This window comes from Neoarius graeffei, chromosome 2, assembly GCF_027579695.1.
Source record: "Neoarius graeffei isolate fNeoGra1 chromosome 2, fNeoGra1.pri, whole genome shotgun sequence".
Taxonomy (NCBI): Eukaryota; Metazoa; Chordata; class Actinopteri; order Siluriformes; family Ariidae; genus Neoarius; species Neoarius graeffei.
This window is the reverse complement of record NC_083570.1, coordinates 48,417,150-48,432,341: the sequence shown is the minus strand read 5'-3', so window position 1 is coordinate 48,432,341 and position 15,192 is coordinate 48,417,150. Positions and strand designations below refer to the sequence as shown.

General features: G+C 41.4%; 1 protein-coding gene across 2 annotated transcripts; it reads left to right on the top strand.

Annotated features, from left to right (window-relative positions):
* The first annotated feature begins 583 nt into the window (after nucleotides 1–583).
* On the top strand, nucleotides 584–13,904 carry fbxo7 (F-box protein 7). 2 transcript variants are annotated; one of them, XM_060914361.1, is made up of 10 exons: nucleotides 584–846; nucleotides 3,659–3,786; nucleotides 6,895–7,120; nucleotides 7,824–8,084; nucleotides 10,803–10,947; nucleotides 11,044–11,127; nucleotides 11,988–12,083; nucleotides 12,212–12,388; nucleotides 13,152–13,198; nucleotides 13,386–13,904. In XM_060914361.1, exons 2-10 carry the CDS (start codon nucleotides 3,665–3,667, stop codon nucleotides 13,557–13,559), a joined length of 1,332 nt encoding a protein of 443 aa, XP_060770344.1. In that variant the 5' UTR covers nucleotides 584–846; nucleotides 3,659–3,664; the 3' UTR covers nucleotides 13,560–13,904. The 2 variants fall into 2 exon arrangements, with proteins under 2 accessions (XP_060770344.1, XP_060770343.1); XM_060914360.1 differs by having other exon boundaries at nucleotides 585–846; nucleotides 13,289–13,904.
* Nucleotides 13,905–15,192: the final 1,288 nt, after the last annotated feature.

Sequence of the window (15,192 nt, the reverse complement as noted above, 5' to 3'; positions counted from 1 at the left end):
ATGATTTCATTTTTCTACCTATCCGAAATTATCATAATTCTAATGATTGATTTACATGTTGTTTTGTTTTTATTTTTGTTTTATTTTGTTAGGGTGCACTTAATTTGGAGCCAAGCTCTGTTGTGCTATGGATAAAGTTATGTAAAAAAACAAAACACTTATTAAGAAGTCTTTTGTTGTTATTGTTAAGGAGAAATTATCACGGTTAAACCTGCTTATTCATCCAAAACGCTCAAATCTGACTCACCTAACAACGTTGTCTGACCGATGGTGACGTCATCTTAGGGATGGCATTGGTCGCCTGGTAACCAGCGACCAATGACATCCCTAACTTATTTTAATTATTACTTATTAACAATACTTCTTGGGACCAGAAGAAAATTACAGAGGGGTTTTTAACATATAAAGTTTCAAGTGTGCATAAAATTAAAACCGTTGCCTATGAGCTTTAAAGGTTGAAGTGACTGTTGCGTTATGTTAACTGTGGGGGGCAGTAATACGATGTAAAGCGTCCAAACTGCCGGAAATCCAGAAGAAGAAGAATAGGAAAAAACTGTAGATGGCAGTAATGCAACACTGTGGATACCAGCTACCGTAAAACCTCGAAGAAGAAGCAGCAGAAGACCAAAACAAGTCGTACAGCTGCGCAAACCGGGGCGAGTCAGACTGTAAAAGTCATCTGCTCGTTTTCATGTTAAACGTTATTTTGTAAACCTGTGTACTTTTATTTTACAAAAAAATAAAATAAAATAGGAACGAGCCTTAACGTTTCTGCTTACATACCCAGTGTACAGTTCAGGACATTACTTTCAGTATCAACAAATAAAAACAAAAACCTTACTTCAGGTAAGTCATGATTCCTAACTTTCACTTCCTTAAAAAGTTGAATTCAGGTGTTGTAGCTATATTTTGTTTGTGCAAACAATAAATCCAAAAACAAGATGTCACCGTAGACTTTGGAAAGCTTATGCAGCAAAAACATAACTTGGTCAACCAGGCAGCTAAAGTGAGTTAGCTAGCAACCGTAAACATCAGCTTGGTCATTAGTTAACTAACTAACTAACTAACTAACTAACTGTCAGTGGTGCACATACTGATAATATTAGTACTCAGTAGTATCAAAGTGCGAGTGTGAGTTTAACACAATGTTCAATATGCCAAAGGTTTATTGTGGTTAAAGTTGTAGCAGCCATACACAACTAGGTTTGCATTTCCTGAAGGAAACACTAGTGCTTCCGTAGATGGATAGAGAGAGTGAGAGAGGTAGTTTATACACAGAAATTTTAAGAAATAAATGGGGAAGTTCATGAAGATATTAAGATAAACGGAAGTCTTAAAAGATTAGATTAGATAGAACTTTTTGGGAGGCTTCCCTCAGGGAAATTAAAATTCCAGTAGCATCATTATAGGATAAACAGAGAATAGAATAGAAAAAAAGAGAGAACTTGTAGATAAATTAAGTCTTTAGAAAACTTCAAGATAAAAAGTATTTACATATACAAATGTATTAAGAAGATAAGATCCTGTTACCCCTCTTCCCCACAGAGATGAGAAGAAAAGATATGAGAGGGAGAAATGAAATAGATGGAGAAGTTAGATAGTAACATAGAGGGAGGGAGGGAGTGAAAGAGGGGTTTGGCAGAGTTCAGACACAAAGAAGTTAAGAAACAGATAATGAAGTCGAAGATACTAAGCTAGATGGACAGATTGAGGAATTGAACGAGAGGGAGTGAAAAAGAGAGGGGTTATACTGTTTAGACACAGATTAAGAAAGAGATGAAGACCCTTGAGAGACTCATCCTGGAGCAGATCCGGCCTATGGTCCAACCACTTCTTGACCCCCTTCAGTTCGCCTACCAGCCCCGTCTTGGAGTAGAGGACGCAATCATCTACCTGCTCAGCAAAGTCTACGGCCACCTGGACAAGCCAGCCAGCACTGTGAGGATCATGTTTTTTTATTTCTCCAGTGCTTTTGACACCATCCAGCCGGCTCTGCTGGGTGAGAAGTTGACAGCGATGCAGGTGGATGCCCCACTGGTGTCCTGGATTGTGGATTATTTGACTGGCAGACCACAGTATGTGCGCTTGCAGTGCTGTGTGTCGGACAGAGTGATCAGCAACACCGGGGCTCTGCAAGGGACTGTCCTTTCAACTTTCCTTTTCACTCTACACCACTGATTTCAACTACTGCACGGAGACCTGCCACCTCCAGAAATTTTCTGATGACTCTGCAGTGGTTGGATGTATTACTGGTGGTGATGAGAGTGAGTACAGGACGGTGGTGGACAACTTTGTCACGTGGAGCAGGAAGAACTACCTACAGCTCAACGCAACGAAGACAAAAGAACTGGTGGTTGATCTGAAGAGAATCAGGGAACCCTGAAGAGAATCAAGAGAACCCTGTTAACATCCAAGGGGTCAGCGTGGACGTGGTGGAGGAATATAAGTACCTGGGGGTGTACTTGGATAATAAACTGGACTGGTCCAAAAACGTGGACACGGTATACAAAAAGGGCAAAATTTTCTGAGACGGCTGAGGTCCTTCAACATCTGCCGAACAATGCTCTGGATGTTCTATGAGTCTGTGGTGGCCAGTGCCATCTTGTGCACTGTCGTCTGCTGGGGCAGCGGCTTGCCATGTTGTAGGCGTGGAACTGGACTGTCTGACAGTGGTGTTGGAGAAGAGGACACTGTCCAAAATAAAAACAATCTTAGACTTTCCTTCCCACCCTCTACATGAGGAGCTGATCAGCCACAGGAGCACATTCAGTAAACGGCTGATTCTTCCACACTGCACAACTGAGACCCAGGAAATCATTCCTACCCATTGCAGTCAAGCTGTACACTGTCTTACCATGTATACTGTGTCCTTAACTCAGGTGCAATATATGTATATAGGAATCATTGTGTATATAAAATCACTTCATTTTGCTTTTAATTAAGTTATTGAACTTTATTAAAATTTTTATTTATTCTTTTTTCAGGCGATTTTATCTTCTATTTTTAGACATGTTTACTACTTCTCTGATTCAGGAGCTTGGTAGCAAATTTGAATTTCCCTCCGGGGATTATAAACTAATTCTGGTTCTGATTCTGAGATTGTGAAGTTGAAGAAATTAAGCTTGACATAAATAAGTAGTGAGAGAGAGAAATTGATTAGATGGGGAAGTTAGTGTGAAAGAGAGAGGGGTTATACAGAATTTAGACACAAAGGGATTAAGAAAGTAGGGAAGTTAATATTAAAATAGTTAGTGAGTGAAAGAGAGAGGTTATACAGAGTTAAACACAAAGAGGAGTGAGAGAGAGCTGCAGCAGTGAGTTACAGAAAATTAAAGTTACGAGTCCACCATTCTTTTCAGTGGGAAATTTTTTACAAGGTTTTCATTAATATCTTAAGTATAAAGTGTAGGGAAAAAATAAGAAGTTTGTGTCCAAGACCAATGCAGCAAAGTTTGAATGAAGTTTCTGTGTTAAGTAGTTCTTGAATTATTCACACAGTTGGTTAGAAAGAGGGGAAAAAAGGAATGATAAAAGCCTATCAAGAGCAATATAGTGTTTTACTTTGCAAGTGATATAACAAACAAGGCTCCCTGCTGTCCACATATGGAATGTAGCATGTGCTCATGGACTGAGGTGTGCTAACTGTTTCTCCCTGCAGTGTAATATGAAGTTGAGGGTGAGAGTGAACAAGCAAACGAGCCGGGTGGAGCTGGAAGGACCCGAGCCGACCCTGACCCAACTCAGCACCCGGGTCAAAGAGGACCTGCTGCCTTCAGTGGGACTTGGGTAAGTTCCCACTTCTATAAAGCCAAAAGTGTTTTTACACTTGACCATCACATGTCCTTGTTGAATATCTTCATTCCAGATTTATTCCCTCTTTCCTGTTATAATAAACTGCACTCCTGAGGGAAGGGTTTCCACTAGATTTTGGGGCATGGCTATGGGGATGTGTGTTCACTCTTTTGCTCAGAGTCATATTAGTATGATCACGAGCCAGGGTGAGTTCCAATAATGACAAACCCTGGTTCACAGATAAGCTCAGACAGCTAAAATTGCAAAAGGAAGATGTGTTCAGAAGTGGGGACAGGAACAGGTTTAGCAAGGTGGTGAGAGAAGCTAAATGACTGTACTCTGAGAAACTCCAATGCCAGTTCTCATCCAACGACTCTACGGCCCCGTCCACACGAGTACGCGGCCTCACCCAATACGCTGTCGTTTTGAAAAAAATCTCCGTAAACACGGCGTCGTTTCGATTCACTGGAAACGACCCAAAATGCTGTAGTACATATGCCAGGCCTGTATGTGGTGCTGTGACGCCGCCACACCAATACACTAAAACCGGAAGAGAAGCCATGGAGCATGCGTATAAAGGTCATACGCTGTTTACAAAACAAGCTCATAACACGAGAAGTTTTGTTGCTCCTCGCAGTAATATAAAAGCAGAAGGTTTTGTTGTAGCAGCCGTAATAGACTGAGTTGTTTTTGCAGTACGAGCACAAGCCTGTAGTCCGCCGTTGTTATGACGCATCTAGCGGCGGTGGCTGAAGTTAAAGGTTAGAGAGGTGGGGCTTATACGTCATCGTTTCTGAAAAAATCCGCTTCGCCGTCCAGACGACTCCGGGCTATCCGGCGTTTTAGGATTTTCCCACTCTGGGACCCGTTTTCAAAAAATACCGGTTTCACACCTCAAAAAAGCCAGCTCCGTCTGGACGCGAGGCCGAAACGATAAAGTATTTATGCGGATTCGACAAAAACGTACTCGTGTGGACGGGGCCTACATCTGGCTGGAAAGGGTTCAGACAGGTCACAGACTACAAACCTTCAGCCCCCACTCTGTTAACGACTTGCGCCTGGCCAACCAACTGAATGAGTTCTACTGTCGCTTTGAAACATAATGGGACTGTTCTGATAACATCCCCCATGACTCCACACTCCAGTTCCAGCCCACCACCCCACCTCTACTGCTATCGGGGCCTCTCTACAACTTCCCACCCTAGAGGTCCATCCACCCACCACCACAGCCTCAACTCTCTCCATTCTGGAGAGGGATATCAACAAGCTCTTTAAGAAGCTGAACTCCCACAAAGCAGCAGGTCCTGACTCTGTCTCACCGTTTACCCTGAAGCACTGTGCTGATCAGCTGTCTCCAGTTTTCACAGACATCTTCAACACCTCACTGGAGAGATGCCATGTGCCAGCCTCCTTCAAGGCCTCCACCATTATCCCCATCTCCAAAAAAACAAGGATTACAGGATTAAACAACTAGAGACCCATCGCCCTGACTTCTGTGGTTATGAAATCGTTTGAGCGCCCTTTGCTTTACCACCTTAAAGCCGTCACTGACCCACTCCTGGACCCCATGTCGTTCGCCTACAGACCCAACAGATCTGCAGATGATGCTGTCAACATGGCTCTTTAGTTCATCCTCCAGCACCTGGACTCCCCAGGAACCTATGCTAGGATCCTGTTTGTGAATTTCACTTTTGCCGTCAACACTATCATCCTTGCTCTTCTGCAGGACAAGCTCTTCCAGCTGGGCATGCCTAACTCCACCTGTAGGTGGATTGCTGACTTCCTGTCTGACAGGAAGCAGCATGTGAAGCTGGGGAAACGCATTTCTGACTCCCGAACCATCAGCACTGGATCTCCCCAAGGCTGTGTCCTTTCTCCTCTATTCTTCTCCCTGTACACCAACAACTGCACCTCCAGTCATCAGTCTCTCAAGCTCCTGAAGTTTTCAGATGACCCCAAACTCATTGGACTCATCTCGGTTGAGGATGAGTCTGCCTACAGGTGGGAGATTTACCATCTGGTGGCCTGGTGCAGGCAGAACAGCTTCGCGCTTAATGCTCTAAAGATGGTGGAGATGATTGTCAACTTCAGGAGGAGCTTTGCCACACCCTCCCCCATCACCCTGTTTGACTCCCCAGTAACCTCTGTGGAGTATTTCCACTTCCTGGGCACTATACTCATTCAGGACCTCAAGTGGGAGACGAATACCTGCTCTCTCACCAAGAAAGCACAGCAGAGGATGCGCTTCCTGTGGTAGTTGAAGTTCGATCTGCCAAAGACAGTGATGGTGCACTTTTACACCGTCATCATCGAGTCCATCCTCACCTCCTTCATCACTGCCTGGTATGCTGCTGCTACTGCCAGGGGCAAGGGCAGACTGCAGCGCATCACTTTCTCTGCTGAGAGGATGATTGGTTGCACCCTTCCAGTACAAGTCCAGGACCCTGAAGAGAGCAGAAGGGATTGTGGCTGACCCCTCTCACCCCAGACAAACTTTTTGAATCACTCCCCTCTGGTAGGAGGTTGCGGTCTATTAGAAACAAAACCTCATGCTATAAGGCCAGCTTTTTCCCCACTGCAGCTGGCCTCCTCAGTAAGGTCCAAGACTCCCACTGACTCTAACCTCACACTTCAATCTGTGACATTAATGCACTTCCTCTCTGAACTGTGATTCTACACATTTCATGGTCATGCCATGCATCTTCATTCTGTGAACTTTTATTGCGCACACTGCACACCTTCGCTATTTATTTTACCTATCGCACATATTCTCTTCTTCATCCTGTGGCCCTATTTTTTGCATATTCCAGGACATACTGTACAGCTTGGACTTCAAAACAACCCATGCACATACCCCTTAAATATGTCCACTTTTCAACCTTATATATTTTAGTTTCTTATTTTTTATTTTATTTATTATATAACGACACTTGTCTTTTTAAAATTCTTTTATCTTAAATCATCAAGGCAAATTCCTTGTGAGAACGTATTTGGCAATAAACTTGATTCTAATTCTACTGCCAGTCTGTGTATGAGGATCGCATGGCTATGTACTCCATCTAAAAGCACGTGTGTGTGTTTTTTTACTCTTTCACTACCTAGCTCTGATACAGAGTTTAATCTGTCTCTGAATGGGAAAGATCCTCTGGTGGACACAGGACAGACTCTCTCCTCGTGTGGTGTGGTGTCAGGGGACATGGTCAGTGTGATACTGCTTCATTCTGACTCTTCATCTTCCTCACCATCTTCTTCCTCTCACCAGACACACAATGTTTCAGCTGTTCAGTGGAACACACCACGGAGTCAGGCTGAATCGGGTACACAAGAGGTGAGTGCTGACATGTATGCTATAATGAGATAATGATGGTATCGATATCGTGATTATTCATTTATTTTTTCATAAAGTAAATGTTAGAAATAATTAGGAACTGAATAGAAGCAGTTGATTTGATGTCACTTTTTTATTTAATCATTATTATTGGAGACTTTTTTTTTAACAGATTTTTTATATTACATTACTGTTGCATTAGATATCATGATGCGTATCATGTATCGTAGAAATGTCCTCGACTATCGTGGTGTTTTATTTATTTATTTATTTATTTGTCGTATTGCTCATCCCTACTTGAAATGTGACAGCGCGTTCGTGATTAAATATGCACAATCCTGCTTTTAGTGCATATCAAAATTGGTGTTTTTCTTTTGCTTAAATGCAAACCTATTATACAGGTATGGTTATATGCTGTTGATTAGACGTTGACAGTGTTTGCTGAGGCTCATGGTGGAGTTAATGATGGGAGGATTTAACATGCTGTGTCAGGAAAGTGAATGCTACTGAAATGAAAGTGAAATCACAATGACACCTCAGCTTCTGTAGGTTTCTCTTTCCAAGAAGCCAATTAAACTGTTTCACTTTTTTTGGTGTATTAAGTTTCAGGCTGTGACTCATTCTATGTAATAATAAATAAGATAATATATTTAGTATTCTTCTAAATCTGCTGGTGATTCCCCCCCCCCCCCCCCCCCCCCAGTCAGCTGCCAGCAGCAGCTACGAGAGCAGAAAGAGTGCATGTGATCCTGAGACAGAGGAGATGGATATGGAGAGAGGTGAAGATGAAGAGGAACCAGTGGGCATCTACATCCCTGAGCCCATGCTGTGCTGTGAAGCAGAGGAAGGGAAGGTCCCTCACTCTTTAGAGACATTGTACCAGGATGCTAGGTGCACCAGTGTCTCAGACTGCCTACTGTTAGCTGCACATGTGTTACTGCTGGAGACTGGCTTTGTGCCACAGGTCAGACATCACGCAGAACATAACTGACCCAATAATGTAGAAGTCATAAACCTAAATCTAAATTTAAGACAAAATTAGTACAACCCCAATTCCAAAAAAGTTGGGACACAGTACAAATTGTAAATAAAAATGGAATGCAATAATGTACAAATCTCAAAAACTGATATTGTATTCACAGTAGAACATAGACAACATATCAAATGTCGAAAGTGAGACATTTTGAAATTTCATACCAAATACTGGCTCATTTGAAATTTCATGACAGCAACACATCTCAAAAAAGTTGGGACAGGGGCAATAAGAGGCTGGAAAAGTTAAAGGTACAAAAAAGGAACAGCTGGAGGACTAAATTGCAACTCATTAGGTCAACTGGCAATAGGTCATTAACATGACTGGGTATAAAAAGAGCATCTTGGAGTGGCAGCGGCTCTCAGAAGTAAAGATGGGAAGAGGATCACCAATCCCCCTAATTCTGCGCCAACAAATAGTGGAGCAATATCAGAAAGGAGTTCGACAGTGTAAAATTGCAAAGAGTTCGAACATATCATCATCTACAGTGCATAATATCATCAAAAGATTCAGAGAATCTGGAAGAATCTCTGTGCGTAAGGGTCAAGGCCAGAAAACCATACTGGGTGCCCGTGATCTTCGGGCCCTTAGACGGCACTGCATCACATACAGGCATGCTTCTGTATTGGAAATCTCAAAATGGGCTCAGGAATATTTCCAGAGAACATTATCTGTGAACATAATTCACCGTGCCATCCGCCGTTGCCAGCTAAAACTCTATAGTTCAAAGAAGAAGCCGTATCTAAACATGATCCAGAAGCACAGACGTCTTCTCTGGGCCAAGGCTCATTTAAAATGGACTGTGGCAAAGTGGAAAACTGTTCTGTGGTCAGACAAATCAAAATGTGAAGTTCTTTATGGAAATCAGGGACGCCGTGTCATTCGGACTAAAGAGGAGAAGGACGACCCAAGTTGTTATCAGCGCTCAGTTCAGAAGCCTGCATCTCTGATGGTATGGGGTTGCATTAGTGCGTGTGGCATGGGCAGCTTACACATCTGGAAAGACACCATCAATGCTGAAAGGTATATCCAGGTTCTAGAGCAACATATGCTCCCATCCAGACGACGTCTCTTTCAGGGAAGACCTTGCATTTTCCAACATGACAATGCCAAACCACATACTGCATCAATTACAGCATCATGGCTGCGTAGAAGAAGGGTCCGGGTACTGAACTGGCCAGCCTGCAGTCCAGATCTTTCACCCATAGAAAACATTTGGCGCATCATAAAACGGAAGATGCAACAAAAAAGACCCAAGACAGTTGAACAACTAGAATCCTACATTAGACAAGAATGGGTTAACATTCCTATCCCTAAACTTGAGCAACTTGTCTCCTCAGTCCCCAGACGTTTACAGACTGTTGTAAAGAGAAAAGGGGATGTCTCACAGTGGTAAACATGGCCTTGTCCCAACTTTTTTGAGATGTGTTGTTGTCATGAAATTTAAAATCACCTAATTTTTCTCTTTAAATGATACATTTTCTCAGTTTAAACATTTTGATATGTCATCTATGTTCTATTCTGAATAAAATATGGAATTTTGAAACTTCCACATCATTGCATTCCATTTTTATTTACAATTTGTACTTTGTCCCAACTTTTTTGGAATCGGGGTTGTATTAAAAAATTTAGGATGTCTAAGACTTTTGTGCAGTACACTCAGTATGTAATTGTATTTATGTCTTGATTTTTTTTTTTTAAATGACACTGAATTCAACCTCAAAAATACTTTGAAATAAAAAACTGCCACTTTTACCCATCAAACAAAGACAGCTTGGTGATGGGTTGAGTATTTATGACACACCTACCTTTTTATTTTTTTTTTTCAGTCCACAGTAACTGAACAATTTGATTGTTTTATTGATTCCAACATATTGCTCTTTAATTTTAGTGCTAGAATGAGGAAATGTACAAAATTGACATACAGCAAGGAGGTAGAGAGGGGGTTTATTGTATGTAAACACTGTATCTTCAGTCCATGTTCATATTTAGCTTTTAAGAGCAGCTCCCAAGCGGTGCAACAGAAAGTATTTGTCCTTTTGTCAGGAGATCGCAAGTCCTAATCTGGATGATGCCACATCCAACCGTGGACAGGAGTCAAGGGAGCAAAACTGGTCATGCTGTCTGGGTGGGTGGGTGGGGCATACTTTGTCTCCCCTGTCAATCACAGGGTGTGATGGGTGTATCTGAGCTCATGTATGAGGAAGAGGGTAGATAGCGCTTTCCTCCAAGTGTGTTATGCTGCCTTGTGGCGCAGCAGTTCAAAAAATGAGGTTGGCTGTACAGTACATAATGTACAGTGTGAAATAAAATTGTTTCTTTGTTGACAAAGTGGTAAAAAGTCCAAATTCAATAGAACTATTGTGCATAACTCAATATTGAGTAAAAGAAACATGATTACTATTCTAGACATTAATAAACACCTTCCGGGACACACCAGCTAAATTAGGTGCTTTGCAATTCATTCTTGTCTTCAGATTTCATGAATAAAAGATTAATTTGATTCAGTTCCTCTTTAATTTGTCATCTGAATGTTTTCAGAAATGGCTGAGCAAGATGGTCTAATTTTTACCACAGAAATTCTCCCAGATCTGGAGGATACATTACCTTGACTGTATCATTTGGTTTTATTGTGTGTGATGTGTGCAGGGTTGTGACGTCAGAGCCGGAGAGATGCCCAGTGGCTGGCGTGTGGCAGGGGGTCTCTACAGACTGCAGTACTCTCACCCACTCTGTGAGAACAGTCAGGCCCAGGTGGTTGCTGTACCAATGGGCCAAACATTTGTCTTCAATGGTACACATGTTGTTGCTATTACCTACGTGTTGCCAATGTGTGAATATTCTTTGTAGCTGCAGCTGATGGTGCTGTCAATGATCATTTTTCCCACAGCCACTCTGAAGATGAGCAGTGCCATAGAGAGTTCACGGAAACTGGTACTGAAACCGGACGCGTATGTGACCAAGGACTGGGCAGGTGCAGAATATGACGCTATATAAATTAAATGAAAGTTATCTTAATATCAGTTGTTAAATTCAGACAAACATAACGCCACTGTAAAGCACTTTTTAATAAAATTTTTTTTGTATGATGTTTATGGTCCGAATATTATACACTACCGTTCAAAGGTTTGGGGTCACTTTGAAATGTGCTTATTTTTGAAAGAAAAGCACTGTTCTTTTCAATGAATATCACTTTAAACTAATCAGAAATCCACTCTATACATTGCTAATGTGGTAAATGACTATTCTAGCTGCAAATGTCTGTTTTTTGGTGCAATATCTCCATAGGTGTATAGAGGCCCATTTCCAGCAACTCTCACTCCAGTGTTCTAATGGTACAATGTGTTTGCTCATTGCCTCAGAAGGCTAATGGATGATTAGAAAACCCTTGTACAATCATGTTAGCACAGCTGAAAACAGTTGAGCTCTTTAGAGAAGCTATAAAACTGACCTTCCTTTGAGCAGATTGAGTTTCTGGAGCATCACATTTGTGGGGTCGATTAAATGCTCAAAATGGCCAGAAAAATGTCTTGACTATATTTTCTATTCATTTTACAACTTATGGTGGGAAATAAAAGTGTGACTTTTCATGGAAAACACAAAATTGTCTGGGTGACCCCAAACTTTTGAACGGTAGTGTATATACACATCAAAAATCCGCAATATGGTAGAATCCCCTCTGCTGTCAGACTCGGTTGTGTACAGTTATATGATATGTGGGATGTAATGTGTGTTTGTTGTAAGTGTTGTACACTTGTTTGTTTCCATGTAGCCTGAAAATGTATTTACTGTTAATTATGTGTCCGGCGAATAAAAGAGGTTTTGATTTCATAGGTGGAAATGCTGGAGTGGCCTACAGAGACTTGCAGAAGCTGTCTCGTGTTTTTAAGGATCAGTTGGCTTACCCACTCATTGCAACAGCTCGAGAAGGTATGTCCATAAATCGGAGCCAGCTCTCCCTTTACTGTTCTACTTCTTTGAACACTTGTTATAGAAATTTTATATCCACATACATGAAATGTTCATGTGTGTGTCTCCGTCCCTCCCTCCCTCTGCAGCACTGGGTCTGCCTGCACTGTTTGGGCTGGCTGTGCTGCCCCCTGAGCTGCTCCTAAGGATCATGCGGCTGCTGGATGCGTCTTCGCTCCTCATGCTGTCTGAAGTATGCAGACACTTGCAGTCTGCTACTAATGATGCTTCACTCTGGAAACATCTCCTGCACCGTGACTTCGGAGGTATCAACAAATCACACAAGCACTCTTAGAGATTTAAACTTTAGCGCGAGCGCACTGGTCATGTGATCGCAATCTTGCGTGGAGAGTCAGTGCCATTACCAAAATGGGAATTGTCTGCACTTGTAAAGTGACCAATAGCTCTGGATCACAGTGGCCACATCATAATTCTTAAAAAGAGCTCTACGGTGAGGAAGTGGAAAACTGGCATTTTAGCCGACTTTGGAGCTCTATTTCTGGGTAAAATGACACATCAGAGTCCCCACATCATAGATGTGGTGTTTATTCAATCTGTCAGATTTTTTTGGAGAACTGGACCATGGACCGCTGGGCTTGCCCTCTCTTCTCACCCTCATTGTAAACAAATGCTCATGGGTCAGTACTCCGCAGTACCTAACACTACGAGCACAAGACTGACACTGTATCACATAGAGCAAAAAAAAAAAAAAAAGTAAATATAATTTGTAAGTAGTGTGTACACTGCCATGCAGATGTCTAAGCATACTTGCATTGGTTATTGTTTCACATTTTGATCACTATACTCGTAACTCCATGATGGCACAAAATACATAATAGACAATTGTGCTCGTGCGCTCTCTCTACATTTTAACTCTGAGTAGTCCTATACTGACCTAATACTGGTCTTTTTTTTTTTTTTCCCCCCCTCGACACATTCTGCTTTGAATTGCTCCAGTTAATTTTTTGTGATTTCATAAATTCATAAGAATGGCTGATTTTGATTTTGATTTATTTATTTTAAATGCAGGGAATAGTCAAGCTGGCACCGAGCACAGAGATACAGACTGGAAAGAGGTGAGTAAATGGAAAATGCAAAATAATTTTTAAACTAAAATGCCATTTATTTTGATCTTCACTGATACTTCTGTTATTTAAAATTCACAGCTTTACAAAAAGAGATATAAGCAAAAGAAGGCACTGTACAGATGCAGAGCGAGACCTTACCCTTTTTCAGTTCCACCAATTTATCCTCTTGCTCCAGTGCCCATTGCTCCTCTACCACTTCCTCTCTTCCCGCCCGGCATCATCGGAGGAGAGTACGATCAGAGACCTGCTCTTCCCCAGGGCATCCTGCCACGCCCCCGCATCGACCCCATTGGCCCATTACCAGGTCATGAACCACGTATTGGGCTTCCCTTTGGCCGGCGTTTGCTGAGGCCAGGTGGTAGCCGAGCTCCAGATACCAGAAGAGGCTTCATCTGAATCCAGATACTTCTACACGGCCCAGAGGCATCTAAAACTCTTACAAACATTAAAACAGGCACACTCAACATTTTACAACTACTCAGATTAGTATACATGCTCCAGAGACAGGCACATGTTTTATCATCTCCCTATTCAACATTCCAGCATAAATGGCATATATTGGGAAAATATTTATTTGGACGATTTAACCCTCCTATTACCTTCAAATTTCAAAACGTTTTTTAACCTTGGGGTCAATTTGACCCCAGAAATTTAAACCTGAAGAAAATTATTATAATTAAAATTGTTCCCCGTGTTTGTGTGTCAGGTAATTCATGTTTCTTTGTTGACTACCTAAATAGCCCTTTAAATGCAACATAACACACCCACCTCATACAGCCAAAATACTTATGTGACTATGGAAAAATATACAAATAAACATAAAATCTCATTGATTGATTGATTGGCCTAAACTTGGAAAGTAGAGACTTAGTCATTTTAATGGCTTTATTTTATTTCTAATTACAGATTTTTATAACATTTTGGAAAGAAAAACAATTTCTGTTATCAAGCATAGTAACGTATTATCTTCAAGGTCAATTTGATCCCAGGAAAAGCACACAATTTCAAACATTTGGAAGGATTTTATTTATAAAGCAGATCATCATCAGAACATCAGTGAGGAAGATGTAACAGTTCTTTATTTACAAAAACACCTATAAAAAGTAAATTTGAGCATTGTCATGGATTGTTTTATGCTACTGTAAGTGCTATGTATGTGTGAGATCGTGGAAGAAAATAAAAGCAGGTTGTCCCCAAAATGAGTTTCACAGAATAGGAACCGCATATTATTTTTCATACAGGTGACTAGAAGGTACAGTCCAGCCTTTTGTCTGCATTACTGTGCACATGATGCACAGAGGTTTTGTGTGTGCTCCTTGCAGATATATTTTTTGCTTTTCACATAAAATTATCACATGTAATGTTATGCCCATTTAGTCCTTCAGCCATGTCTAGTACCACCCTCATGCCTTAATTTTTTTTTCCAGGTGCTTCACCAGAAGCATTACCAGTGTACACCTGTATATTCCAGGCATAGCTGGACTGTGCGTCACATGCTGCCCATATTTTGATACAATATTTGGCTGGTTTGCTTGGCATGTAAATTATAAAATTGCGTTAGCGTGACCTCCGTATGATCCAAAACAGATGTGTGTAAAATGCTGATATTTCTTATGTTTTATACAGCTAAAACAGCCTGGGATCAAATTGGCCCCAAAGAACACCAATGATATACAACATGCATACAGGACATAAAATTAACGTGATTTTTATTTTTTAATTTTTTAAAAATGTTTACTCAGTTGGCCCCATTAAATTAGGAAAAGTCATTAAATATGAAGCAAAAAACCCCAAAATGTCAATTGTCCATTTATACCCCTTTTCCACCAAATCAGTTCCAGGGCTCGTTCAGGGCCGGTGCTGGTTCACAACTCGTTTAACTTGCGAGCCAGCTGAGAACCAGTTTGCTTTTCCATAGCTCGCAGTGCTAAGCGGATCCACGTCATTACGTCGCTGTATACGTCAGTTACGTCGCTACGTTT

Bases quoted from the DNA above. Each gene is read 5' to 3' on its own strand.
- fbxo7 (XM_060914360.1), top strand. From the start codon at position 3,665: ATGAAGTTGAGGGTGAGAGTGAACAAGCAAACGAGCCGGGTGGAGCTG. The intron at 3,787-6,894 runs GTAAGTTCCCAC...TTCACTACCTAG, and splicing joins CTGCCTTCAGTGGGACTTGG to CTCTGATACAGAGTTTAATC. The intron at 11,128-11,987 runs GTGCAGAATATG...TTGATTTCATAG, and splicing joins TGTGACCAAGGACTGGGCAG to GTGGAAATGCTGGAGTGGCC.